The sequence below is a fragment of the Prunus mume genome, linkage group LG2 (genome assembly GCF_029339155.1).
Source record: "Prunus mume cultivar Tortuosa linkage group LG2, ASM2933915v1, whole genome shotgun sequence".
Classification (NCBI taxonomy): Eukaryota; Viridiplantae; Streptophyta; class Magnoliopsida; order Rosales; family Rosaceae; genus Prunus; species Prunus mume.
Window position 1 is genome coordinate 34,006,418 of NC_142699.1, and position 26,928 is coordinate 34,033,345.

Below are 26,928 nucleotides of genomic sequence, written 5' to 3' on the forward strand. Positions count from 1 at the left end.
GCTTGATGCTGCTGATAATGAAAGAACACAAGAAAAGAGAGAGTAGAAGAGAATTCAAGTTTCAAGTGAAGTTTTTGTCTGAATTTCTGTGAGTGTTGTTGCGAACAAAGAGCATCTCAGTCACTGCTATTTATAAGTTTCCTTGGCGAGCATCTCACTCACAGAATCAATGTGGTAATGAAACAACTAGAGCCTGTCAACTTTTAACTTTGAGCATCTCTCCTCACTGAATCTGGAAAATCCTTTTATTTTATTTTATTTTTAATTTGAGAGAAATTCGGAGAGTCGGTTGTGGTAATTAAGGAAGTAGTACCTGTGAACTTTTAACTTTGAGATCCAACGGCCCAGATAATAGTACCGTTGACATCCAACGGCTTATTGTGGGAGAGTTAATATTGGAGAGATCGTGTCCGAATAGTTTAGTACTCAGTGGGAGAGAGAGAAAGATCAATTCCATCTTTGTTTTATTTGTTTTTTGTTTTTTGTGTGCTGCTGCTTCAATTTTTGTTAATGTATCACTTTCATTTAATGTTTCATTTTCAAGTGAAATAAAATTGTGTTTGTAGAATTTTGATTTTTTTATTATTTTAATTTGTTCAGAAAAAAAAAATCACAAAGGTATGAGTAAAAATTAACTCAAAACAAATAAAAATCACACACAAAAAAGTTAATAAATGAGTTAAATTATTGTTAAATTTCAACCTCCATTTTGCAATTAACTAATCACAACAAAAAAGTTAAGTTTAAATTATTTTAAAGCAATTTATATTGTATATTCAAATTTAAAACTATTTCATGTGGTAGGATAATTTGATTTGAGATCATCTTAAATGTTTAGGATTTCATATTCACGTACTGTTTGCCAATAAATTAATAGAATCGACTCCCATATTTCATAATCTCAGTTTCATCATCATTACATTTATCTAATGTCATAATTATCTGGTGTTTCTTCATTATTATTTCAAAACTCCTTCCTTGAAGTCAAACTTCTGATTTTTTTTCTTGACAAGTTTAAGAACATGAGCAACTAATCTTGTTAGCATATATTGGTTAAACCATTTAGATAAGGCAGGTGTGCCCGCCCCTTTCACCAGAGTTAGATCGTCTCTTTTGTACTTCAGAGTAGTTTAGATTTGTGTAAAAAATTAATATTTTAAAGGAAATTCACCAAATCTATTCATTACTCATGTCAATGTCAAGCATGCATGCAGAATGACGGTATACAAATTTGCTGTTATGTCTACATTAACTTTAGTTAAACCAAGGCAAGATATAATAGCACATATAAACAAAAAAGTGACCACAGGAATGTTGAAAACTCTGAGCCATAACTTTTCATATCATTCCTCTTGTTCTTGCTGTATATACCCAGATGGTGGCGTTTTGCAACTGAGCCTTAGGTGCTGTATTAACCCAACTAGTTCGGCTTCTACTGTGCTCTCGACATTTCAAACTGGCAAAATTCCATGCCAGTAGGTTACCGTTTTGTACAGCCTTCATTCAGTGCCTTAGGTTTTTGAACTTGGGCTGATTTTCAGAGTCTTCCTGGCTGTTGCAACGCTTCATGTAAGAGTCAAGGGTTTTCTGCTTTGCAGGGCTGCTTCGCGGCGGCTGGCTGGTTGAAACTTGCAACGTATTCTCCTGGCCATCAAGCATCTGATTGTCCAAAAACCAGAGTTCAGTTAACTATTCAGGAAAAAAAATGTTTTGCCCCTGAGATCAGCAGAGGGATCAGAGAATAGTAAGGCGTAAGGTGTGTGCAGTGCTTTGTCTGTATTTAAGAAGCTCCCCAAAAAGGGATGAAATTACCTGTCCTAGATTTTCCAACTTGCTCTGAACAACATCCCTGAAGAGAGAGAAAAGGACTAGAGTTACAAAAACCATAAAACCGATTGGAAAACAGACAATTGTGTAAAAGCTTACCATATTATGTCATCTACTGTGTCGTTTGCTAGAAGATAATATATATTGACCGAAGACACCTAAAAGCATGAGCAGAACATATCACACCAACCACCCTTGGAAACATGAATTGTTGAAGACGTCAATATTTTTTATTTATGCATAAATGCTTCAGAATTCAATAAACTTTACCTGGCCAATTCTATGAGCACGATCTTCAGCTTGAATTAGGTCACCAGGAGTCCATGAGAGTTCTGCAAAAATAACGGTGCTTGCAGCTGTCAAAGTTAATCCAACACCGCCAGCTTTGATAGATAGCTGCATGATGATATTTCAAAAGATGAATATTAGACTTTAATCACAGAATCACACCTAAGATGAGTATTCCAAAATTTTCAGTACAACTTTTTTACTTTCTTTTTTGTTTTGTTTTACAATCCAACTTTCAACAGAACTCAGTTAGATTACACAAAAAAAACAATTTATATAAACGAAGCAAACTGCTATACCACTGCTGCCTTGACAGAATCTTTTCTTGAAATTCTGTAACATAAGCTTGCCTCGACACTGTAGGGATACTTCCATCAATTCGAATGCAACCCACTTTTTTCTTCTGGAAATTTGGAAGTTCTTATAAGAATTGGTCAATCTTCAAGTAAAGTATGAATGAATGTGGCCTTACCAGAAGAAACTGATAAATTGAATCAATCATGGATTGATGGTGTGCAAATACTAGAAACTTGCAGCCTGCCTGCAAGAACCATTATGTAAAATAAGCAGACTACTCTAATGTTTAAGAAACAAAAGCACTCAAGAAAAAACAAAAGAGAGGAAGTACCTCAATCACAGTTCCCAGGTAATCCAGAACTGCTGGGATCTTGGCCTCAGCAGAATCAGTATATATCTGGAGCACAACGTGAGGTTGTTAAAGGGTTCAAAGTTAGCTATCCAATTATAATTTATAATCAAAACTAAGAATAAGAAATGCAGTGGCTAGCATTCCCAGTAGAAGAAAGGAAACAAATGCAATGCCATAATTAGCAACCATGTTGGCCCCATGTGCCTATGCTATAAGCATAACTTGCATGAATACCTTATTAATAAGATTCTTCTCAGCAAATTTCAGTGAATCAACCTCCTCTTTTGTTTGGCAGGCCTTAATTTTCGCTTTTACCACCTCCAACTACAAAACAGATGATAAGCATCAGCTATGCCTACTATAATTTTTCTTAAGTTTGAGAAACAGACTAACAAGCAAACTTTACATGGCACATAAATGATGTGAATGAATATGGTGCCACAGCCAAGAAATCATACAACTGCTAAAAGATAGAGAAAAGAAATTTCAGAATCAGAATACCTATCTTAGCATGATTCAAGGAGATAACCAAAACAAAAGGGTATTTCATGTGAAACCTTAGTTTTGGCAATTATGAGTTCTGTTAGGGGGGTCCAATTGCAACATAAAGTGGAAGCAAGGGTTATGCAGTTTTGCAGGTCTATCAAAAGTAGACTGGGCTTAGAAGATACAAGATTATTTTTTCTAACATGCAGTAGGGAATCAGAATGCTATCGCTAGTCCAATGTAAAAATGTATTTCAAATCTATTTGTGGGCATATTTGTCATCACGATGGAATAGTTCATCAGAGTCCTAAAGTGTTTTCTTGACTTAATTTATCAATAACTTAATTGGTTTCCAAAATCCCACATATGCTCTTCAAAAACATTCATTGGTGCAAATATGGGCGATGCCTTTTAAGTACTTGTGTCTCTTGTCATCTTGCCAGTTTAATCCAAACTTGAAAATTCATGAACCAGACCTGTGCCATTGAGATTCCAGCCCAATGTCAGGATATTGGAAGTAGAGAAACAAAATTACAAGGCTTCATATAAGATAACAGCATAAATGGCAAAAATATAGTTCAGCTGGAACTTCAAGAAGCCAATAGCTACTTGTTCTCAACATATCAACTTGACTAAAGAGTGTTAGACATAAACATACTACCTACTTTCATTACCTCACGAAATAAAGCATTAATTTGTTTCATGTCCCTTTCAGCCAAATCTAAGAAGACCTGAGATCAGCAGGGGGGTGAGGACATAATAAAGATCAGCAATTGTAACAAGGACTACTAAGGGCATCTCACAGGTGAAAAAACAGATTTGACAAAACAGACACTGACCTGTTGCCTGCGCTTCACAGGAAGCTCGGAGAGAACATCATTTTTCAGTCTACGAATCATCACTGTTGCTTTCATCAAATTATGCAATTCTTCATGGTTACTTGCACCTTGATACAATCCAAATGTTCCCTGAAATTTCAAAACAGTAACCAACAAAATCCCTTACGACCTGATAGAACATCTACAAGGTAAAGAAATAGTGACTTACGCCTTTGCAATATCGATTACCATATTCGTGAACACTTTTGTATACATCAGGATACAAGGCTTCCAGCTGTTAAGTTCACAGAAATTTATAAATGAATGATCAAGTTCAAGATACAGATACTTAAATATATGCAGCTTCTCAATTAGGATTTAGAAGTACCTGTTTAAATAGTTCAATTGGTCGGGACAAAGCAGGAGTTCCACTTAACAATATTGCATATTGAGCCTTCTGTAATTGTTGAGAGAGAGAGAGAGAGAGAGAGAGAGAGAGAGAGAGAGAGAGATCAAATATACCCCTACTGAGTTTGCATCCTATTGCATTGTTTACCAAAGTGGACTTTACTATTCAAAGAATAAAATTCACTTTGAAAGATAGTTAATTCTCCAGTCCATATTTGAAAGAAACCTTAGGAGCAGTACACCTCAAAATACAGGTCTACAATGATTGCTCTAAGGGTTTCGGAAGTACGGAGAGAAAAAGTTAGCAGTAGTCATCAGTTCACAAGAGAAAGACCTTTATGACAGGAAGGGAGGCAGTTGTCCTCTTTGCTTGAGCATTTTTTAGAAAGTGCGACTCATCTGCAATCACAACCTGAACACAAAATATCATAAAAAGCAGCATATGCAATCAGTGGGAAAAAAAGGGAACAAATACCAACAGGATTTCTTAATGACTCTGTTTTGGGCACACATTTACATTTGTTAACTTAATAGAGGCTTGAGCTGTTTTGGAAGGAAAACATTATATAGTCTCTGTTCTTACACAAGTGATGATCCAAGATAATAAGATTGTGTTGTGTATACTAAAGAAAGTAAAAAGAACTTTAAGCTGATTGTTTCAATTCTCACCTTGAACTCTGATGCCATTAGTAAATTCTGTAATTTAGGGACTACATCATAGGAGATGATGTTAAATAGGCCATCAAGATGAATGGTCCCTTTGGTGTTTGAGGATACGACTGTAAATCCACTTCTGTTTGAACCCCCACATTGAGACAAAACAACCTGGTGACAGTGAAATTCAAATATCAAGTTTATAATAACACATCAGACCAGTGAGAATGTAAACAATATTCAAGCTGCATAGTCAAGAAGAGACTAGAACATTTATGCAGGGATAGCTGATGACATACAAGTATATCTGATGAAGGAATGTTCATCCATTGTTGAATCATCTGCAAGAAAGCAGAAAAGCACATCATTTTGGGCAAGATCAACCTTCTCAATAACAGAAGTGGATAATGCACTTACAGACGCCCATTGTAGACGCAAGGAAGATGGTGTTAGTATAAGAACAGGCCATGAGTCACGAACACAAGATGCAACAGCAATAGCCTGAAAAGAAAAATAAAGTGTAAGGTTTCAATTTAAGGCAGAATTTGGGAATGCTTTTTGCTGATGTAAATTTCAACCCCACGGAGGGCTCTTTACAAATCCCCTTATGACTAAGCTAGAGGAAATTCCACCACATTGGTAACCCATAACACCAATGTTCCCTATTATTAGAGTTACTAGAAATGGTATCAATTATTCTAGTTACTAACATTCTGACATCTGCAACCCAACATAATCATATGCATCACCCAATTTGCGATGTCCGCCAATGAGTCTATTTTTCAATGCTATTTAAGAGTTAGCCACAAAGTCAATCTAAGAGATAAAAGAGTTATTAAGAGTTGATGCAATTGAGTCTAAGAAAGACTTATCATCTTTTACTTTTTCCAAGAATCTTCTATTCTTGATAGACTTTTATAGTTTCTTAAAGTCAGCGGGGTTTTTGAAGCTTATAAGGCTCTCTCTTGTAAAGCAAATCAGACTTTTTATGAGTGAAAATTAAGTGTTGTTGAATACCTTGGTCCCCTGATATTTCTATCTATACTTTGCCCTCCATATTCTACTCTCTTTTTTTCTTCTTCATCTCTCTATTTTCCTTGCAATAATAGAAACCCTAAGTATTCTTCGTTTGTCCTTCAAATTTCTTCTGATTACTAAAGTTTCTCACATTTATTGGCTATAATACATATAACGATAGGAAGCACTCACCTAATGTGGTTCGATTTCATTAGTGTTCTTAGGTGACCATACTAATAAAGTTCTAAAAAGTTAAAATCCTTGAGACTAGGAGCTGCTTGGAAAAGATTAGGAATGGGAGACTTGTAGAAAGTACTTTCACATGCAGGATTGATTTTTTGGGACCATTTAAATGATTGAAGGTACAGAAAGGGTTCATATGAAGAATTTCTTGCCTGTAAAGTCTTTCCCAATCCCATTTCATCTGCAAGGAGAGCACGCCCTCCATGCTGCAAGATGAACCTAAAAAAAGAACAATACAGAAAAAGTTACAAATGAATAATTAAGAAAATGACTTAATATTTTATGGGAACAAAATAAAGATAAATAAAAATCCTCAACATTATCAGAAAAGCATAATTATACATTCAATAGCACACAACAGTCATCAAATAAGGAGAAATCTCCAGATTAACAATATACCTAACACCTTCTCGCTGAAATGGCAAGAGCTTTGATTCAATGCAACTAGGTATCCTGTCATATTGGTCTGGACAGTAAAGACACCAACAAAAGACAAAAATAAAAAAATAGCTTCAGAAAATAGGATGCAAAAGTTAGAAAAAGAAAAAGAAATGAAAATGCGTATAAAACCTGTTACTTTAAAACAGAGCAAAGATATAGGATAACACAATTGAGATTGAAAAATATAAAACCTGTTACTTTAAAACAAAGCAAAGATATAGGATACCACAATTGAGATTGAAATAGATAAAACCTGTTACTCATGAGTGTACCATCCAATTATAGGACTCAAAGACATGCTTTTTGACTATCTTTCTTTTTTCTTTTTCTTCTCTGAATTATATGTTTCGGATCTTTATTTATAAATTATGCATTCCACCAGAAAACAAAGTGAAATTGAAAACTAAAAAACGACAGCTCTTTCCATTATGCAGGAACTGAACTTCATTAATACTAGCATAATCACGATTTACCTCGAATATCTGGAACAACAAACGCAGCAGCAATAGCACGGTGAACTAAGGGATCCAAGTTATCTACCTGCACAAATTTGCAACAAAATATCAAATATGGTAAAGTTGAAGTTAAAAAACAATCCAGATTTGGTGAACTTCAAACATAAATGGTAACAGTGTATACAATGAAACTCAATTTATATTAATTTAAACTGAATCATCATGCAAAGCCTGAATAGAAACTGGAAAAGAGCAAGAGTTATCACCTCAACATTAACACCAGAAGTTTCATGAAGAATTTTTTCTGCTGGTGACAAAGAAGATATAGGGAACATCCACAACCTGCAGTTTCAACACTATTACATCTGGATTAGGCTCCAACTCACAACATGTCCAGCGTTTGTAAAGGACAACCAATGAACCAAAAGTATGAAGATAAAGGGAGTTGGGGAGGTATACCTCTCTTTTGCATTCCATGTGGATTTGGGGATCTTGCGGACAGCACCTACTAGCACCTGGTGCAAGATAGAACATAATCGATAAATCAAACAAAGAGTTTGACAAGTTGTAAATGAGCATTGTTTAAGCAAATAGAAGGAATACCTGGTCATAAGGAAACTTTGCAGCAATGTTTCCACTAGCATGAAGAAAAAATTTGACAGAGAGCTTAGGTAGCTCCTTCAGACGCTCATCTTCTTGCAAAATGGCAACAAGTGGAAGAAAGAAGCCGAGAGTTATACAGAAATTACTTAAGGTCAGCAGGCAGAACAGTGCAACCAGCAAGTAATATAATCAGTTGAATGCAAAAAGTTCAGGTGGGATGTTTCTTCCTGATCCGTTTTCAAAATTTAAGAGAAAACGATTAAATATGAAGAAAAAAAACATTTTAAGAGTAGGAACCTCCATTCATTCTCAATACTAGTTGCACTAAAAATGAAGCAATCAAAGTAGGTTTCATACACATTTTTTTCTTGGAAAGAGATGAATTTTGACACTGAAGTAATAGAGAAAATTTCAAAGCAATTGAAATGGGAAAGGAGGAAACTGACCAAGATTTACTTTACATGGGACTGATGAAGGTAATACTCTGGTCCCAGGAGATAAAGGTGCTACCTGCATTGTTGCCAAATAAATATGTATATAACAACACATCCTAAAAAAGAAAATGACTAACGGCACACCAATGGAAGTAATGAAGGTGTTAACTTTTTTTTTTTTTTATTTTTTTTTTTTTAAAGTCCCAAAAGCATGTAATAATTCAAAATTCAGAAATGGAGAAAGAACAAAGTGAAAAAGAGAGAACACTGTCAATTAATCAGGTATCTGAAACCCTAGGAACTTCAAGAAGGAAACAGGAAAAAAGAAAAGTTCCACCTTGTTAGGAAGAGAATTGGGAATGGGTTTCGCAGGGGAGCTTTGGAAGCAATTCGTGTTACTTTTGTTGATAGTGGAAGGAAAAGACTGATGCAGCTGGTGGTGATTATGTGAAGAAGAAAAAGAAGAGGAAGAACAAGCAGAAGCAGAGTTGATGCGTTGCTGAGCGAGTTTCTGGAAAGCGTCTCGTTCAAGAGAATCGAGTTCTTCGGCACTCAAGTCCCAGTCGTCATCCTCCAACGCCATTCTTGAACAGAAACTTAGAAAGTAAGAATCACACACTCGGATTGTGCAGAGTATTTTTGGTTTTGGGTTTTTGATTTTGCCCTTTCTGAGAAATGAACGTCTCTCAAGCGCCAAAAGTTCTCTTCCGTTACACGCTTGATTTGGCCGCTAACTTTTTAATTTAGTGGCTGGCCCAATAATAGCCTTGACGTCTAGGCCCATCACTAGACAGGCCCACCGAGCCAAAAATCCCCCTTCTTGTTTTTTTACGTTTTTGTTTTTTTAAAATGTCCCTTGTTACAATTGGGTAATTACAACAATGGTCATTTGTGTGTTCGAGTCCTCTTCCTCCAACATCGCTTGTATTAAAATAATATGCATGCAGTATTCTATATTGAAGCATACCATAATCTCAGGTATATAGGTAACTTGTAGGTGTCTTATAATTAGCCATTAAATTTATCATTATCAAACAAACTACTTAAGGTCAATTGCTTGCTTGATGTAATAATATTGTTCAATGCTTGTGGAAGTACAAGCACACTTTCCTTTTTCCTTTTTTTTTTTCCTCACATGTAGGAAATGGGAGGTTTACTCACACACACTGGTGTCTAGGAGTTTCGAGCCTAAAACCACTGGTCTAAGGCCAAACATACTTTTCCACTATGGTATGTCCCCATTGACAGAACACTTTCCTATTGAACACAACATAAAAGTAACCAATTATGGCTTAATCAATAATCAACTGTAGCACGACCCTTTGCCACATGCATTTTCCCACTTCTTAAGTACTTAATTTTTTTTTTCTTTAGCTTCTTTGCTTAGATGAATTGCATTGCATGTCTGCATTTTGCACTGAAGTGATAGTGCAAGGCCACGACATTGTAGGCACGATCCTCTTGTGGCATAGCAGCAGAATCTGCAACCAAATATTGCCAAGATAGCAAGAGTTGCCAAATATTTGATTCTGTTATAAATTTTGTGCTGCCATCTAAGGATAAAAAGTATTTTGCTTGACCAGATTTAGCATTAGATCTTTCGGCTGTAACGAAACACTTCATAGGAGCAAACATACGGCTTCATTTTACAGATAGTAGTGGCTCAAACATACAAGCATGGTTATTATCATAATACATGTCAAGCTTGATGGATAGAAGCCATTACTAAGCAAACAGAAATATAATAATGATAGCAGCAAGCAACTAAGTTCAGTACATTTGGAACTTTGCCTTTGTTTCCTCAAAGACCTGTTCTGCAATGACAGCCTCATTGCCATCTGCTCTTTTGATCTCCAAGTAAGCCTTTTGGTAGAAACCAGTACCCCTTAATGCATCCGAAATAAAATCATCAAAACCAATAGCAATGGCTGCTTCAGCCTTGGCTCCATACATCAGCCTCTGGTAGACATAAAAGTACAGATACACGTTATCGCTTAAACCACAAATGACTGCAGGGCAAAAATATTCAAATTATAGGCTTGTTCAACCTTGATCCTTGAAAGATGGATGGCACCAAAGCACATGGGGCAAGGCTCACAAGATGCATATATTTCACAGTCTGCAAGTTCAATCTGCTTCAGCTGCTTACATGCCTGGTAAAGCAAAAACTTTAGTAAGGATTATGCTACTTTCTAGAACACTATGAGAAGAGAAGAATTCATGCGAGGTAAGTCATCATTTCCATTCAAATTACCTCTCTTATTGCTGTCACCTCAGCATGGGCAGTTGGGTCTGTGTTCCTCAGGACCATGTTGTGACAACTCACAAGTACTTCATCATTGTGTACAACAACAGCACCAAAGGGGCCTCCATCTCCACATTCAACACCTTTATATGCTTCTTCAACCGCCTTCCTTAAGAACTTGTTGTCTCTATCTTCCCCATCTCCACATTCAACACATTTACATGCTTCGTCAACCGCCTTCCTTAAGAACTTCTTGTCTCTATCTTCCCCATCTCCACATTCAACATCTTTATATGCTTCGTCAACCGCCTTCCTTAAGAACTTGTTGTCTTTATCTTCCCCATCTCCACAGTCAACACCTTTATATGCTTTGTCAACCGCCTTCCATAAGAACTTCTTGTCTCTATCTTGTACACCTGGAAAAACCACAAATCAAGATGCAGAATAAAAATACAACAGAACTTGAGTCATGGGAATGAAATCATGAAAAATTTTATTTCACAGTGTCTGTAAGAAAGAGAGAAGATGAGCAAGGGCAACTTACTGTTAGCTTCCTCCATTTTGAAGTTACGTTGATTTCAATGTGGATGCAAGGTATGGAGAAAGCAACTGGTTTCATGTTTATATATGCAGCAAAGATCCACACAACTATTCATTATGTGATTATATTTTATTTGGTTAAGTTTTCGAAGTGGGACTTAAATATTCTTCAACACTCTCCCTCACGTGAGGCAACTCTTTAATGGGTCACACGCAAAACAAATTCCACATTGGTCACCTTTAAAAAAATTAAAAATAAAAATTTGGGATTTGTTTGATTTTGGTTCAACTTGAGGTTTTGTTTGATTTGGGTTTAATCGGGCCTAATCTCTCAGCCCACTTAAATTTCAAAGGAATGAATTTGTAACCAACTAATAGCAACATTGATATTGTCCCAAACTTAACTACATGTTTAGCAAGTGTGGAGTTTCATACAAAAGATCTCGATGTGATTAATAGTAGAACCATTCATTATAGAGGAATGCTAGCAACCTTCTCTCTAACTTTCTCCTTTGGACTTTCTCTTTTTGTTGCTTGACATATGTCATTCTCCTTACACTTAAAACAATGTCATCAATATATTATACAAGCTAATTTTTGTTTTCCAAGTTTACCCTTATTAAATGTATTCAATTTATTAAAAAAATTCAAAACTTTCTTACCATCTTATTTTTTTTTTCCTAACACCAATTATTTTTTTAAAAGAAAATATGTGCTTTCAAGAGGAAATGTAAAAAAAAAAAATCCTTTGTGTTTAAAAAAAATAATTAATAAGATAGTAAGAAAGTTGTGAAATTTTTTTGGATAAATTGAATACATTTAATAAGAGTAAACTTGGAAAGCAAAAGTTAACTTGTATAATATATTAATAACATTGTTTTAAGTGTAAAGAGAATAACACATGTCAAGCAAAAAATGGAGAAGGTTAGAGAGAAAGTTGCTCGCATTCCCCTTCATTATATGTTATATTTTATTTAGTTACGTGAGACTTCAATATTCTTAAACAGATATCGCATGGAAATTTGCCAAGAGGACTTGATGGAGGAATCTGTCAATTTGAGTTGATATATGCCTTTTGTTTTCTAAGTTGCCTATCTTCTCCTACTTTAAAGAATAATATCTCTTGGTTATCTTCCTTTTATATTACATTTTCACCTTTTATCTTCCTTAAAAATTTAAAAAGCATCGAAAAAAAGAATCAAATAAATTATTTTTCTACCATTCGAACTTTTATTCTATGCAAAAACCATTGCGAATGATGGATTGACAGATTCACCATTCTCTATTAGGTTATACTTTCATTTCATTTTTGAAGAAATACAAATTCACTAAAGAATAACCAAAGAACAAGCCCACCAAGGGGCCAACAAGAAAACACACCAAAAACCTCAAGCCCACAAACTTGCGTTCGAGGATTAGGCTAGGCTATGAAAAAGGGCCTTTGGTGTTCATTCGAGAGCAAACAATCCCGCGGCCGCCGTCTGATGGCTGAAACTGTAGAGGACGATTCCTTCAAAACCCCTCTGTTTGCTTGATTTCTTTGTTCGTTGATATTCTGCCTGGCTTTTCAGCCATTCTTTCGCCTCCTTTTCCTCTCCGAACAAATTCCGATGCCCACTCGCATTTGTGTGGTTTGGTTTCTTTGTTATTCACATGAGCACATATATATCTTTTATTCGATGTGTTTTAACTCTCTTTTTTTGTTCCCTTTCTTTCATTTTTAAATTGAAAAAGTTGATTCAGCAAAGAAAATATTTTACTGGACATTTGAAAAAGAGTGGCTTTGATTTGATGCAGTTCCCAATGATCGAACGCGAAATATATACAAGTTTCAGCCTCGTCTAAATCAATGTCATGTTGAAGATTTTACAAGTTGATGATCTTTTGCCACTCAATTTCAGACAATGGTGTTGTCGAACATCGAATTTGTAATCTTTGTGGTTATGTTATGTTTGCTGTAAGTGCATAATTGGAAGGAGACCCGTCATTTTCCTTTGCCATTTGGTAAATCTGCACGCCTATATCTTCATGATGAAACAGAAGTACTTCTGATGCCATTTTCTGCTGCTCTCCATTCCTACCTAGGTTTCACTGAAATAGGCAGTGGACCGTCATGGAACCAGTCTGGGGGCAAACTCCGGGAGTTTGGAAGTGAATGAGCATGTTATCCCACTGGGCTCTAAATTCATCGTTCCAGAAGAATTCCCTCGGTAGCTCAGGTGATACGTTTTCGAAAACGGTTCTTGTACGGTACTGCGTAGGGCCTAACTAAAATTTGAAAACAATGTTACAAAGAAAGACGCATTCATTCATAATGAATAATGTGACATGAGAATTGGATTTGTATTGGACTAAAAAAAATTGAAAAAAGCGAGTACAATTTCCAGACGGCTATACTATTTGATAAAGCAAAATTAAGAAATAAAACCCTCCTAGTTGCATTAGAATAAAATACGTACGCGTAAACAGAGTATCGCCGCGCAGCTATAGTATCTCTGTTAAAAAAATTCAAAGTATCAAGTATAGCCGCGCGGCTTGACTATTTCTTTTAAATAAATAAGAAATAACAGTGTATAGCCGATCGGTTCTTTAAAAAAATTGGAAAAAAAAAAAGAGTATAGCCGCTCGGCTATACGATTTCTTTCAAAGAAATAAGAAACTCTCATCGGTCTCGTCTATGTGAGAAATTAATAGCTTCAAATCATCCTCAGTCAAGTCGGACCATTCTCCTTCGTGATGAAGAGGCTGAGTGAAGCACTGGCCATTGAAGGTGGTGGTTGTGAGCTGAGGACGCTGACAAACTAGGATCGGATGATAGCTCTCTGTGCCTGTGGCTGCTGAAGGAATGGATGAGCCTAGAATATCCGGAAAAACAGACGCAGCAGCAATAGGGCGGTGAACTAAGGGATCTACGTTCTCTACCTGCACAATTTTGCAACAAAATATCAAATATGGTAAAATTGAAGTTAAAAAACAATCCAGATTTGGTGAACTTCAAGCATAAATGATAACAGTGTATACATTGAAACTCAATTTATATTAATTTAAACTGAATCATCATGCAAAGCCTGAATAAAAAATGGAAAAGGGCAAGAGTTATCACCTCAACATTAACACCAGAAGTTTCATGAAGAAATTTTTCTGCTGATGACAAAGAAGATATAGGGAACATCCATAACCTGCAGTTTCAACACTTACATCTGGATTGGGCTCCATCTCACAACATGTCCAGCATTTGTAAAAGACACAACCAAACCAATGAACCAAACATAAGAACATAAAGGGAGTTGAAGAGGTATACCTCTCTTTTGCATTCCATGAGGATTTGGGGATCTTGCGCACATACTAGCACCTGGTGCAAGATAGAACATAATCGATAAAGCAAATGAAGAGTTTTACAAGTTGTAAATGAGCATTGTTTAAGCAAATAGAAGGAATACCTGGTCATAAGGAAATGTTGTGGCAATGTTTCCACTAGCATGAAGAAATAATTTGACAGAGAGCTTAGGTAGCTCCTTCCGACGTTCATCTTCTTGCAAAAAGGCAACAAGTTGGAGAAAGGAGCCGAGAGATATGCAGAAATTACTTAAGGTCAGCAGGCAGAACAATGCAACCAGCAAGTAATAAATCAGTTGAATGCCAAAAAGTTCAGAATGGTATCAAATTGGAAGATTCAACCATTGGTGAATGTCAAGGTGGGATGTTTCTTCCTGATCCATTTTCAACATTTAAAGAGAAATCTGTGGAATATGAAGAAGGAGGAAAAGAAACATTTGTCTGTCTTTTTAAGAGTAGGAACCTCCTATTCATGCTCAATACAAGTTGCACAAAAAATGAAGCAGTCAAGTAGGTTTATACACAGATTTTTTTTCTTGGGAAGAGATGAATTTTGATACTGCAGTAATAGAGAAAATTTCAAAGCAATAAACTGACCAAGATTTACTTTACATGGATGGGACTGATGGAGATAATACTCTGGTCCCAGGAGACAGAGGTGCTACCTGCATTGTTGCCAAATAAATAAGTTTATTACAGCACATCCTGAAAAAACAAAGTGACAATGAAGGTAGTGAAGGTAGTGAAGGTCTTAACTTTTTTTATTTATAAATATTTCTTTTTAAAAAAATGTCCCAAAAGCAGGGTAATAATTCAAAATGAAGAAAGAACAAAGTCAAATAATCAGGTATCTGAAACCCTAGAAACTTCAAGAAGGAAAAAAGAAAAGTTCCACCTTGTTAGGAAGATAATTGGGAATGGGTTTTGCAGGGGAGCTTTGGAAGCAATTCGTATACATTATTTGTATTCAATAATATGTGAGAATTTTGTGTATACTTTGTGAATTTTGGTGTATTATTGAAAATGTTATAATAAAAAATACTTGTATTAAACATAAAAAATATGTACATACATATTCAATACGAGTATAGCCGCGCGGCTATACTATTTCTTTTAAAACAATTCGAAACCGAGTAGATTTTATTTCTTTTATAAACAACGAGTATAGCCGTGCGGCTATACAATTCATAAATAACTTGTCCCCATTTCTAACAATGCAGTTTGGACTCGATTATATTAGCACAATGAGATGAGGGTTAATATATCCAACGGTCGAATTGGATTGACAGCATTTTAAAAAGATGCGCCTGAAAAGAGAGATGGAAGAAGCAGAAACCCTAATCGCGGAGGAGGAAGAAGCAGAAGAAGGACGATTCTTCGCATGCTATCTGTTGAGCTCTCGCAGCCCCCGCTACAAAGGCCACACCTATATTGGGTACCTTCCATCTTCCCCTAATTCTTTTTTTTCTTTTTTCAAATTCCCAATCTGTTGAGAATAATATGATCAATCTTGATTTGAACATTTTCGATCTGAACTTCTTTAAAGTTTGAGACTTTCTTGTAGAGCTTGGAGCAATAAGAGAGCCCACTTGAACTCTGCCTTTGTTTGTGCTTATTTGGGTGATTCTGATACAGATTCACAGTGAACACACGGCGTCGTATAAGACAGCACAACGGTGAAATAACGCAAAGTGCTTGGAGAACGAAGCGGAAGCGTCCATGGGAGATGGTGTTGTGCATATATGGTTTCCCAACTAACGTTTCTGCTCTCCAGGTCTCTTCATTTCTTTCTTTTGTTCTCTTTGCAGTTAACTTGTCTATGGATTGCTCTGCATGATCTGTTTGTGTTTTTAATTTGATTGATTGGGACAAATTTCGTGAGAATTATATTCTGATAATTGTGTGTCATTTGCGTAGGCACCAATTCTAGGATCAATTTGGGCCTGATTAAGATTTGACTAATTGGGATTTATATTAATTGGAAATTTGGGACCTTCTTTCTAATGTGCCCTTTGGAACTTTGCAGTTTGAATGGGCCTGGCAGCACCCCAACTGTATCGGAGGCGGTTAGGAGGCTGCTGCAAGCTTCAAATCACGGGGAGAGCTTGTCAGTAAGATCAAACTTGCATACACCATGCTCACTCTCCCTCCTTGGCAGAGGTATCATCCTATTATCTTCCTTGTGAGTTGTGAATGGATGAATATACATATGCTTTTGCTGTTATTGATGGAAACTGATATTGTTTCTATGTATCATCAGCTTGAACATCACTGTAAACTTCTTTTCAACCTAGTACACCAAACATTCTGCTGGTTGTCCACGCCTTCCAGAACAGATGAAAGTCAAAGTCTGCTCCATGGATGAGCTTCGTTCCTGTACTAAACTATCTGATGACCTTTTGGAAAATGAAGATGAGCGGTGTCAGGAAAGGGAATGTGATGAAGATATGAATTCCAGTACACTACCCGAAGAAACATTATTGGACTTCAGGACTCATAATTCAGCAGATGATCAGCAGAGTGATAGTGGCAATAGAATTAGTGAAATATATGGATGCAGAAAAGAAGTAGGAGAAGATGAGTGGTATAATGGAAAAGAATGTGATGAAGCTATGAAAGATGGTGCATTACAGGAAGAAACATTATCAGATCTTATAGTTCAAAGTTCAGCAGATGATCAGCAGGATGATACTGGCAAGATAATTAACGAAGCATATGGATGCAGTCAAGTAGTAGGAGAGGATTGTACAGAGCAATTTGGTTTTATGGCATCGCCAGTGAGAACGCCATCTTCAAATATCACTACCTCATTTGACACAGAAGTAACTAAAGATATAGGTTTGTGTGGATCTTCTGATGACATGAGTGTTGATTTGGGCCGACCTGCAAGGGAACAATCAACAGCTATAGTTGCAGACGATGATCAGTCTCCCAGCAGAAGCTATCTCCGGCCTTGGCAGAGGTATCATCCTATTATCTTCCTTGTGAGTTGTGAATGGATGAATATATACATATGCTTTTGCTGTTATTGATGGAAAGTGATATTGTTTCTATGTATCATCAGCTTGAACATCACTGTAAACTTCTTTTCAACCCAGTACACCAAACATTCTGCTGGTTGTCCACGACTTCCAGAACAGATGAAGGTCAAAGTCTGCTCAATGGATGAGCTTCCTTCCTGTACTAAACTATCTGATGACCTTTTGGAAAATGAAGATGAGTGGTGTCATGAAAGGGAATGTGATGAAGATATGAATTCCAGTACACTACCCGAAGAAACATTATTGGACTTCAGGACTCATAATTCAGCAGATGATCAGCAAAGTGATAGTGGCATTAGAATGAATGAAGAATATGGATGCAGTAAGGAAGTAGGAAAAGATGAGTGGTATAATGGAAAGGAATGTGATGAAGCTATGAAAGATGGTACATGACAGAAGAAACATGATCAGATCTTATAATTCCAAGTTCAGCAGATGATCAGCAGGATGATACTGGCAAGATAATTAACGAAACATATGGATGCAGTGAAATGGTAGGAGAGGATTGTACAGAGCAAATGGCACTACCTCATTTGACACAGAAGTAACTAAAGATATAGGTTTTTGTGGATCTTCTGATGACATGATTGTTGATTTGGGCCGACCTGCAAGGGAACAATCGACAGCTATAGTTGCAGACGATGATCAGTCTCCCAGCAGAAGCTATCTCCGGCCTTGTGGAGCTGAGGTAATAGATTTGACAACCCCAGCTCCCCTATGACTTGACTGGTTCTCCCAATTTCATCCAACTGTAGAATAGAATGTTGTACATGTGTACTACAAACAATCAAACAATTGTACATATATGTTTGATGATTTTATCGAATAATTTAGAGGAATTCAGTGTCATCTTTGCCTGATGGCACATTGTAATCACAGTATATACTAATAGCCTTCTGGTTAAAGTCTTACAGTTTGAATGAAATAAAAGATCTTTTTTACTCACTTCACTTGCTACGTTTTATTCTGTTATTGTATATCACATATCATCTGCTCTATGAATTAAGAGACTGGAAGAGTTGCTAATTCCAAGTTAATTAGAGCAATTTTAAGTTACAACAAGCTAGCAATATTTGGTCAAATTAACAAATTAAGAGTAAATTTACTAGACAAATAGAATCAGTTCATTGATAACTCAAAAAGGTACACAATTAAAGAAACTAAAGCCGATCAAAATCGTGGTACAAATATATTCATCAATACTCAGTTCTCTGCACACATTGAAAATTAGAGAGCTACAGCCATCACTTGTAGAATTAATTCCTTATACACCAACCAGGAGCTGATCTAATGTCGCTTGGGACCAGTTAGACAATTGGCTACTTTGGGTTTCACCAATCGGATCAACATCATGAGAGACCACATTCTCAAAGTTACTTGGGCTCCAAGCTTCACCGAGTAGTTGTTCCATGTTGGCCGTCGTATTTTCCTCATTCTCAAAGTTACTTGGGCTCCAATCTTCACCAAGTAGTTGTTCCATGTCGGCCATCGTATTTTCCTCATTGTCAAAGTTAATTTGGGTTTCACCAATCGGATCAACATCATAAGAGACTGCATCCTCAAAATTACTTGGGCTCCAAGCTTCACCAAGTAGTTGTTCCATGTCGGCCATCGTATTTTCCTCAAAGATTGTCAGATCAATCGGATCAAAGCCCACAAGATCACCACCAATTGGACTGGAAGAGCAGCCTTGTTGAGACGATGATTCTGTTGATCCCATTTGATCATCTTTTTTCAACTTTTTGTTTGTGGTCATCTTCTTTTCTTCTTTATCTTGTGATCCACGCTTTAGATTTGTTGCCTTGATCCCGACCCTATCGTTCTTCCTCATCCGGCAAATGACAAAATCAAAATCGTAACTACGTTGATTGTAGTCATTCTTGGGACCATCGAAAAGACTATATTCATCTAGTAGCCACCCTGTGTGATCCTCGGAACCTTTATTCTCATAGCGAAACTTTCTCTTTCGGCCAATGGGGTTCGGGTTGGGATTTCCAGAGACCTTTTCATGAACCAATTTGGAGGATTCAGTTTCGCTCCATGTACCCCCGTTGCCAATCCTTCGATCCATCCGCTTGGGGGTTAACTTCTTGAGCTTGGAGATGAAGTACAAGTCTGTATCAACGAGTTGCGGCCCTCCGTATTTTTTCCAAATCTCCGAAGGCTCTGTGTTGTTGCCGAAGAGATTGCTGGCATGGAAGAAATTGTTGTATAGCGACATGAAGGGCTTGCTCTCTACCAAAAACGGGTAGAGAAAGGAACCCACAATCTCTTCATCGGAGGGCCTGAAACGAAAACCGAACGGCACAAGAGACTCTTCCATTGCTTGATGCTGCTGATAATGAAAGAACACAAGAAAAGAGAGAGTAGAAGAGAATTCAAGTTTCAAGTGAAGTTTTTGTCTGAATTTCTCTGAGTGTTGTTGCGAACAAAGAGCATCTCAGTCACTGCTATTTATAAGTTTCCTTGGCGAGCATCTCACTCACAGAATCAATGTGGTAATGAAACAACTAGAGCCTGTCAACTTTTAACTTTGAGCATCTCTCCTCACTGAATCTGGAAAATCCTTTTATTTTATTTTATTTTTAATTTGAGAGAAATTCGGAGAGTCGGTTGTGGTAATTAAGGAAGTAGTACCTGTGAACTTTTAACTTTGAGATCCAACGGCCCAGATAATAGTACCGTTGACATCCAACGGCTTATTGTGGGAGAGTTAATATTGGAGAGATCGTGTCCGAATAGTTAGTACTTAGTGGGAGAGAGAGAAAGATCAACTCCATCTTTGTTTTATTTGTTTTTTGTTTTTTGTTTTTTGTGTGCTGCTGCTTTAATTTTTGTTAATGCAATATTTTTAAGTGAAATAAAATTGTTTGTAGAATTTTGATTTTTATTATTTTAATTTGTTCAGAAAAATGAATCTCTGACGGTGATGTAGCCTGTAGGCACGAAATTGGCGGGACAATCGAATTTGATGATTATGGGGGATGTGAAAGGGAGGGGGTTGTATAGGTTTCGCAAAGGTTGAAACTTTGAGGGTGAGGGAGGGATGAGAAGGGTCTGTTTGTATGTGATGAGAAGGGGCTCTTGTTCTTGTTGGGGTTTAGGGTTTGGTGAGGATGGGAAGAGAAGAGGGTTGAGAGCACGACAGTGGAGGAGGAAGAGGCCATTGTTGAACTTTTGGGATTGGGATTGAGAGTGAGGTGGGGAGCTGAGAAATCACAACCACTTTGTACTTGTTATAATTTAATTATTAAATAAATAAATAAATGCAAGAGACATGAAGGTTAACTATCCCGTTACTTAGGTGTTAGGATTTTTTTTTTTTTTTTTTAATTAGGAGTAAATTGGGTTTTAATTTTAAGATGATGTGACAATTTGTAAATCTATTAGATTAAATTTTAATGAGGTGTCGTATGGATAACAAAAGTAAAGCAAATCATGGCAGGGAAAATGAGAGCAGAGGATCCGAATCTTTTAGATTGTTGGTAACTTGCCAGACTACTTGCCTACTCCTTACTCATTCCTTGTACTTGGTGGTGGACGGTGGATACTGGGGTGAGGAGTGTGTAGTTTGCCTTGGTGGTGGACGGTGAATACCGGGGTGGTGAGGAGGTGTGTAGTTTGCCCCGCTGCATATTGACTTTTTAGTAGCTATGGTCATGAACTTAGACTCAACTTGCATTTTTCTGCGCAACTCACAAAATGAAGTAATAAGTCTGGTCTTGTTAATGTTTTAACTACCAAACCCACCACCTTCAACAAAATTCTAATTTTAATTATTAAAAAAAAAACGTTTTTGACATTTAATAAATAAAAAAAACGTTTTTCACCCGGGATTCTACTGGACTGCCTGGACCATAAAACGGAAAAATGCATCATTTGTCAAGACAAAAACTTGTTTTTCTCATCAAGAGCCTTGACAAGTTAATGGTGAGCTTGTTCACCCGACCTATGGGTCCTAAGCTACCATCTGCAAATTTCAACAGGCAAATCATGCATTCACTTCCTAATACTGAAAGTAATACAATATTGCCCCTGGGTATCGGAGTTAAAATCTCTTCCCTGGAAATAATAAAGGGTCTAGAGTGCAAAAAGAATCAGCATACTCCATCTCCAGATTTTCCTTTTCCAATCATCAATCTACACGTGAGTTCATGAATCATGCACCATGGTTGCCAACCTGCGATCGTCCAATATGTGACAGCCTTGTTGATTGAGTTAGGGGTGTCTCTTCATCGACATCAATATCGGAGGCTGATCCACTGTTGTTAGGGATAAAAATATCAGATGACTTTTTCTCCATCTTCCAATCCTGTATTGGCCGCCATGGAAAAACAAGTGTTAGAACAAATATAAGGGGGTTCAATGACTCCAAACATTTTATTAACACTAGACATAAGGAAAGTAATCAGATTCTTGAGAAAATAAACCTTTGAAATTCTCTCCGGAATACTTTCAGAAGGTAGTTGAGATGCACGAACATCCTTAACCTTTATATAGTTGTACATGACAACACCACACAATGCTGCAGGAAAAATCAACTTACGGGTTAATTAAAGTTCTAAATTCAATAGTGTACACACTGCAGTCGTAAACTGATACCCCCAGATAATATGGAAGGAGAGCTACCTATGGCATAACCAATTATGTTCAGCCTGGTAATCATAGACTCTGGAAATATAACAGTTGAAAGGGCAATCAATATCCAGTCTTTTAGAACACCAGCAACCCGGATGGTAACTGCTCCAGTTCTACCAATTACTAAGAAAATGGAGAAGTTCAACGCCAAAGCACAAAGAGCATTGGAGAAAAATATCCAGAAGTTGAACTGAATCTGTGAAACTTCCATGGAAGACTTCTCAAGTAATAACCAGGGCACAGACAGGAAGACAAAGCTGCAAAAACAAAAGAATTAATGGTGAGATGCTGATGGGATGGCATGTGTTAAATCATGCATCAATGGAAACAGTACTTGAGTAATAGAACTATGTTAAATCACATGCATCATCAATACGGAGATGCATGGTATAGATGGATCATGCATACACTGATTGTAAGATCACTACGTTTCATCCACTAAATTATGAACCTCAGCATACAGATTCAGAAAATCGACATTTAAAAGAAGCAATAAATCTCATCCACCACCAAAATTAAATTCTAGAAATGAATCAATATCCTCTATTAAGATTGGATGCCAAATGATTAAAGAGTTACTTATTCATATTTTGTGCTCAACATATATAGTATACAGGCAGTCGCCTAAATTGCAATTCATATAACACTTCTAAGTCAAGCATCACAATATAATACCTGCATGGAGCAATATAGTATAAGCTGGTGATCGGATTTAGAGTCAAGCCCTTCTTCTGGAGAAGGACTTGTGTTAAGACCAGCCTAAGAGCCTCTGCAAAGATGCCCGTAACCTGGTAAACTGTACCAACTACATTAAAATGAATCTCCCCATATGACGAAATGACAACTCCAACACTGACCAGCACCATGTTTGAGAACACGTCGCACCTTGGTTTGTCAGTGCCACACAAAACAGCCATGATAAAAGTAGCCACTGGCACTGCAGCATGGAATGCAGGTATAAGCAGCCATTTATTTTAAAAGCATCATTATTGAAGTAAAATAGAATTCACAAGTCTCTGTGCATACTTAAAGCTTTGAGCATTTGGATGAACGCCACAGAAATATGCAAGTAAGCAGTGTTTCCAAACCTGTAATGACAGAAAAACAAAAGTTCAAAACCAAAAAAAATGTATGAACTCTCCTGTCTTGACTGTTGATACAATTACACAAAGAAAAACTCAACAACCCTGCAATTCCTAAATGTGGGTATTGCATTTGTCCCCAAGTCCGAGGAATTTGACATTCTACAGCGGGGAATCTCAACCGAAGTCCATGTATGACCACTTAATCAGAGATTGCTTAGAAAAATTTGTCTGCAAACAGATTGACAAAAGGAAACATGCAATCTCTAGTATTGTACTATCTTTATATCTTCAGTGTTGAGAGGCATGAGCCTGGTTATAATCAGATCTACAAATGTTGACCACAAGCTTACAAATATATGTCACGAACCGTTTAAGCTTTCTTCCCTGAGTTTGAACACTAACAGAAGACCAGACACATGATACCTATTCATGCCCATTGGTGATCACATTGTTAGCAAAACCACAGCCCAAATATGTTACATTTCAGTGCTTACCAAAGACTTGATGCAAAGAAGGCACTGATTGGTATTACACAAGTTGCATATCTGCCACAGGAAGAAAAGCAATTAGAAAAACAACTTGGATAAACAGAGGAATAATAAAGAGTTGGAACAAAAAAATAGCCTACATCACTTACATTTCAAATGTCATTTTGACAGGAGCTACAACCTGCACAAGATACAGAGAAATAAATGAAGATTAAAAATCACTTATGCATAAAAGATTAACAAAACAATAAAAATAAGGAGCTATTGATGCAATTTGCCACACATGCATAACAGAAACTACAAATACAAACTACAAATTTGGCACATAATGGGGAAAAATGAACCAAGAAACGAAAGTTGCACAGCATGTGTACCTCCCCACACTTTCTGACAAACTAAATTTGCAAGTTCAAAATTGGGTTATAAAGCTCTCCAGTCAGAAAGTGTAAATATAAATCTTGTCCCACCCTAGCCATATGGGGCATCAGTTGCATACCGTGTCCCACTACAGACTAATCTAACCACTATCTTTTTGGCACTCCCCTTCTCATTCAGATGTGGAAAATGCAAATTCAAGCATTGAACTGAATGAAGATGCATCAGTTTTGAGATCATTCGTGTATTAACTACTTGTAAGAGCAAAATAAGGAAATAACCAACAGTGGAGGTAAGAATCCTCACAGAAATAACAACACTGGCTCAGACAAGAGCTTAAGGTAACTAAAGTAGTCATAAAAAATTCAAAACCGAAATGGTTGGTGTGTGTGCGTGTGTTTTTGTGTGGTAATTGGGTAGAAGTGAACAGCGGGAAACAATTTTTCAGGGAAATGACATTCGACCATTTTGACTATTGGCTAAAAGAAAATTCAAGACAGTGGTTACCTATCTACATGTTAAACTGGCTTGACAGAGATTTCAACACCGATGTCAAAAACAATAAACAGAAATAAAAGCATATCCAAAAGTAAAGATGTCAGTCATACCTTGAAAACACGAACAAGTAAAAATGCTACGAGTCCAGAAAATCCCATATGAATCATCGTAAGTGTTATGGGCAATGGAAAATTGAAGTATTTTGGAGACAGTACCCACTGCAAAGAAATTCATACAGAAGAACTTCAATAAAACAAATAGGGAGATTAAAGTTCCAGTTTCAGTTTAACCATACAGAGAATCATTAGGTATATAACCCATGGATGACTATTACATAGATATAAACATTCAAACCGGTAATGAGTGATGACAAGATATTCAAATGAAATACTGAGGAGGAAGGAATTACCTTGTTGTACAATATAACGCCAGACGAAAGCAGAATGTAGATGAACAGGTAGAAATAAGTCAGTACCAGCGGCTTGCTGATCATCTTGGGCATTTCCTTTTATCAAAAGACCTAATGTTATCAATTCTGGCTTTAGACCATCTTATGCAATATTTCTCACACACCAAACTGCAAACCGCAGATGTTATGCAGCCCTAAACCCAGAAGAAGACCTCATGCACTCAATTATAAATTTGTGTCAGGATCAAATCTTGCAATGGCTGCTCCAATTCAGATATCTAGAATGCTTTAAAACCTGAAAGTGAAGGCTCAGTGAGCAGAACATACTACAACAGCATAACCTTAACCAAACATGAAGGAAAGCATAACACATTTCTTTATTAAAATAAATAATAGGAAACAGTACAAAATCAGCATTGAAAGTGAAGCTGCAACCAATTTGGACAAATACAAAATCTGATCCAAAACCATTATTAGTAACAAGCACTGAACAAGGAACCACGCAATAGTTTCTTCATTAACTAACAAGACCAACATTTCCAAATTAAACAACAAAAAGGGTAGATCTATAGGAACCACACAACCAAGTGAGAAAAACCCAAATCAGGTTCTGATCTAACACACAAAACCCATGTCTATTTCAAGAGGAACCAACTTACCCAAGAGTCAAAATCAACTAAATCTGAACAAGCTCGCTTAATTTCAGAGATCGACCCACTTGGAAAACAGGCAGAAACAGACACACAGAAAGAGCGAAAGAGCGAAAGAGAGAAAGAGAGAGAGACGGGATCAGGAGAAAAAATCACTGTGGAAATAGTAGAGGACAGTGGTTGGGTAACAACAATAAATAAGCCTGGGAAAGCTAAGATGACTGTGGGGTTATCGATGAATCAGAGAAACTGAGAACGTGGGGTTGCCTGAATAAGAAGAAAGAAAATTACTAGTAACCAAGTAAAGAAGCAAGCAAACAACAGAGGGCCCTTCTTCCCTTCTCGTGCCTCTCTCTGTACAAGCGAAAGAGAATCCAACAGTATCTTCGGCCGAAGGACCAGAGCGTTATCTGGGCCTCGAGCTTTATGGCACTGTCTCTCTTTGTGACTTACTGGCTTTGTTTGCCTTGCTAGGGACTGAACTGAATGAATCTACACGTTCTTATTAGCCTCCTTCCCCGGGGTTTTGTTTTCTCCACTATTGTACCGGACAGCTTAATTGATTCGTCTAATTGTCACCTGATTAATTTGATGTGAATTTATAAGGCCCCCACCAATAGAAATTATAACATGATTACACGATTACGCACGCGACCCTACTCTAATACCATACTATAATTACTTTTTATTATTTATTATCCATTGGTCTAATTTGCATTTTTGTACCTATATATGTGTCTTAAACTCTCAAACTCGAATTCCATAAATTTCGAGTTCGAATCTCATAGATGACTCCAAAAATATACCCTTCGGGTTTGCATTGCATTCCTTTTCATATATTGGTCCCAAAGGCTATCTGGCTGCTATGCTCAAAATAATACCACATGTTTTATCACACGAAGGTGAGATATGTATGTGAATGGATGAGATTTCCCCCCCCACTCTTGCATTATTAGGGAGTGTGGGGACATTGGGACCTTGTAACTTTGCTGCCACTCAATGCCTAATATGGTAATATAATCATAAACACATCTTTAACTCAATGTGTGCAATGGTAATATTATATTACACCATGATTAAAAGGTGGTGAGCAAAATTATTAACCATCTCATTTCCCCACCTTCCCAATTTCAGAACTAGGTTATATATAGAGCCATTTCTGATATACCTAATAGCTGCCTGCAAGTTGTCAAGTTGGATGGGTAGAGGCTAGAGCCTAGACCCTCCTTGGATAATATATATGTATATATATATATATATATATTATAGTAGGTAGAATTGTGGTCAATGCATATTAATT

General features: G+C 36.9%; 3 protein-coding genes and 1 pseudogene across 4 annotated transcripts; 1 reads left to right on the forward strand and 3 right to left on the reverse strand.

Annotated features, from left to right (window-relative positions):
* Positions 1–1,154: 1,154 nt before the first annotated feature.
* On the reverse strand, positions 1,155–9,039 carry LOC103323288 (uncharacterized). Its single transcript, XM_089046618.1, is given in 25 exon segments — positions 1,155–1,659; positions 1,813–1,849; positions 1,927–1,985; positions 2,098–2,223; positions 2,415–2,440; positions 2,443–2,518; positions 2,588–2,656; positions 2,744–2,809; positions 2,999–3,088; positions 3,925–3,981; positions 4,090–4,218; positions 4,298–4,363; positions 4,457–4,525; positions 4,811–4,888; positions 5,146–5,301; positions 5,430–5,471; positions 5,548–5,631; positions 6,543–6,609; positions 6,790–6,856; positions 7,305–7,371; positions 7,553–7,628; positions 7,746–7,801; positions 7,890–7,981; positions 8,336–8,399; positions 8,661–9,039. Coding segments are annotated over 25 exon segments (2,121 nt in total). The 5' UTR covers positions 8,907–9,039; the 3' UTR covers positions 1,155–1,503.
* A 906-nt stretch (positions 9,040–9,945) lies between these two features.
* On the reverse strand, positions 9,946–11,250 carry LOC103323287 (guanosine deaminase-like). The gene is made up of 4 exons (XM_008225272.2): positions 11,113–11,250; positions 10,578–10,984; positions 10,372–10,476; positions 9,946–10,282 (listed from the first exon to the last, which is right to left on the reverse strand). The coding sequence occupies exons 1-4, from the start codon at positions 11,126–11,128 to the stop codon at positions 10,094–10,096; spliced, it is 717 nt and encodes a 238-aa protein (XP_008223494.2). The 5' UTR covers positions 11,129–11,250; the 3' UTR covers positions 9,946–10,093.
* Positions 11,251–15,692: 4,442 nt separating this feature from the next.
* On the forward strand, positions 15,693–18,430 carry LOC103323286 (uncharacterized; annotated as a pseudogene). The gene is made up of 5 exons (XR_016123499.1): positions 15,693–15,879; positions 16,080–16,218; positions 16,471–16,604; positions 16,705–17,406; positions 17,509–18,430. The product of XR_016123499.1 is annotated as an uncharacterized LOC103323286 (transcript).
* Positions 18,431–21,338: 2,908 nt separating this feature from the next.
* On the reverse strand, positions 21,339–26,127 carry LOC103323285 (putative sugar phosphate/phosphate translocator At3g17430). The gene is made up of 10 exons (XM_008225270.2): positions 25,638–26,127; positions 24,979–25,273; positions 24,680–24,787; positions 23,846–23,877; positions 23,703–23,753; positions 23,150–23,211; positions 22,799–23,060; positions 22,115–22,380; positions 21,916–22,010; positions 21,339–21,797 (listed from the first exon to the last, which is right to left on the reverse strand). The coding sequence occupies exons 2-10, from the start codon at positions 25,069–25,071 to the stop codon at positions 21,645–21,647; spliced, it is 1,122 nt and encodes a 373-aa protein (XP_008223492.1). The 5' UTR covers positions 25,072–25,273; positions 25,638–26,127; the 3' UTR covers positions 21,339–21,644.
* Positions 26,128–26,928: the final 801 nt, after the last annotated feature.

Bases quoted from the DNA above. Each gene is read 5' to 3' on its own strand.
- LOC103323287 (XM_008225272.2), bottom strand. The intron at 10,477-10,577 runs GTAATTTGAATG...TTGCTTTACCAG, and splicing joins AGGTGACAGCAATAAGAGAG to GCATGTAAGCAGCTGAAGCA. The intron at 10,283-10,371 runs GTTGAACAAGCC...TATGTCTACCAG, and splicing joins TCCATCTTTCAAGGATCAAG to AGGCTGATGTATGGAGCCAA.
- LOC103323285 (XM_008225270.2), bottom strand. From the start codon at position 25,071: ATGCCCAAGATGATCAGCAAGCCGCTGGTACTGACTTATTTCTACCTG. The intron at 22,381-22,798 runs GTATTATATTGT...TTGTTTTTGCAG, and splicing joins TACTATATTGCTCCATGCAG to CTTTGTCTTCCTGTCTGTGC. The intron at 21,798-21,915 runs GTTTATTTTCTC...CGGCCAATACAG, and splicing joins TTCCGGAGAGAATTTCAAAG to GATTGGAAGATGGAGAAAAA.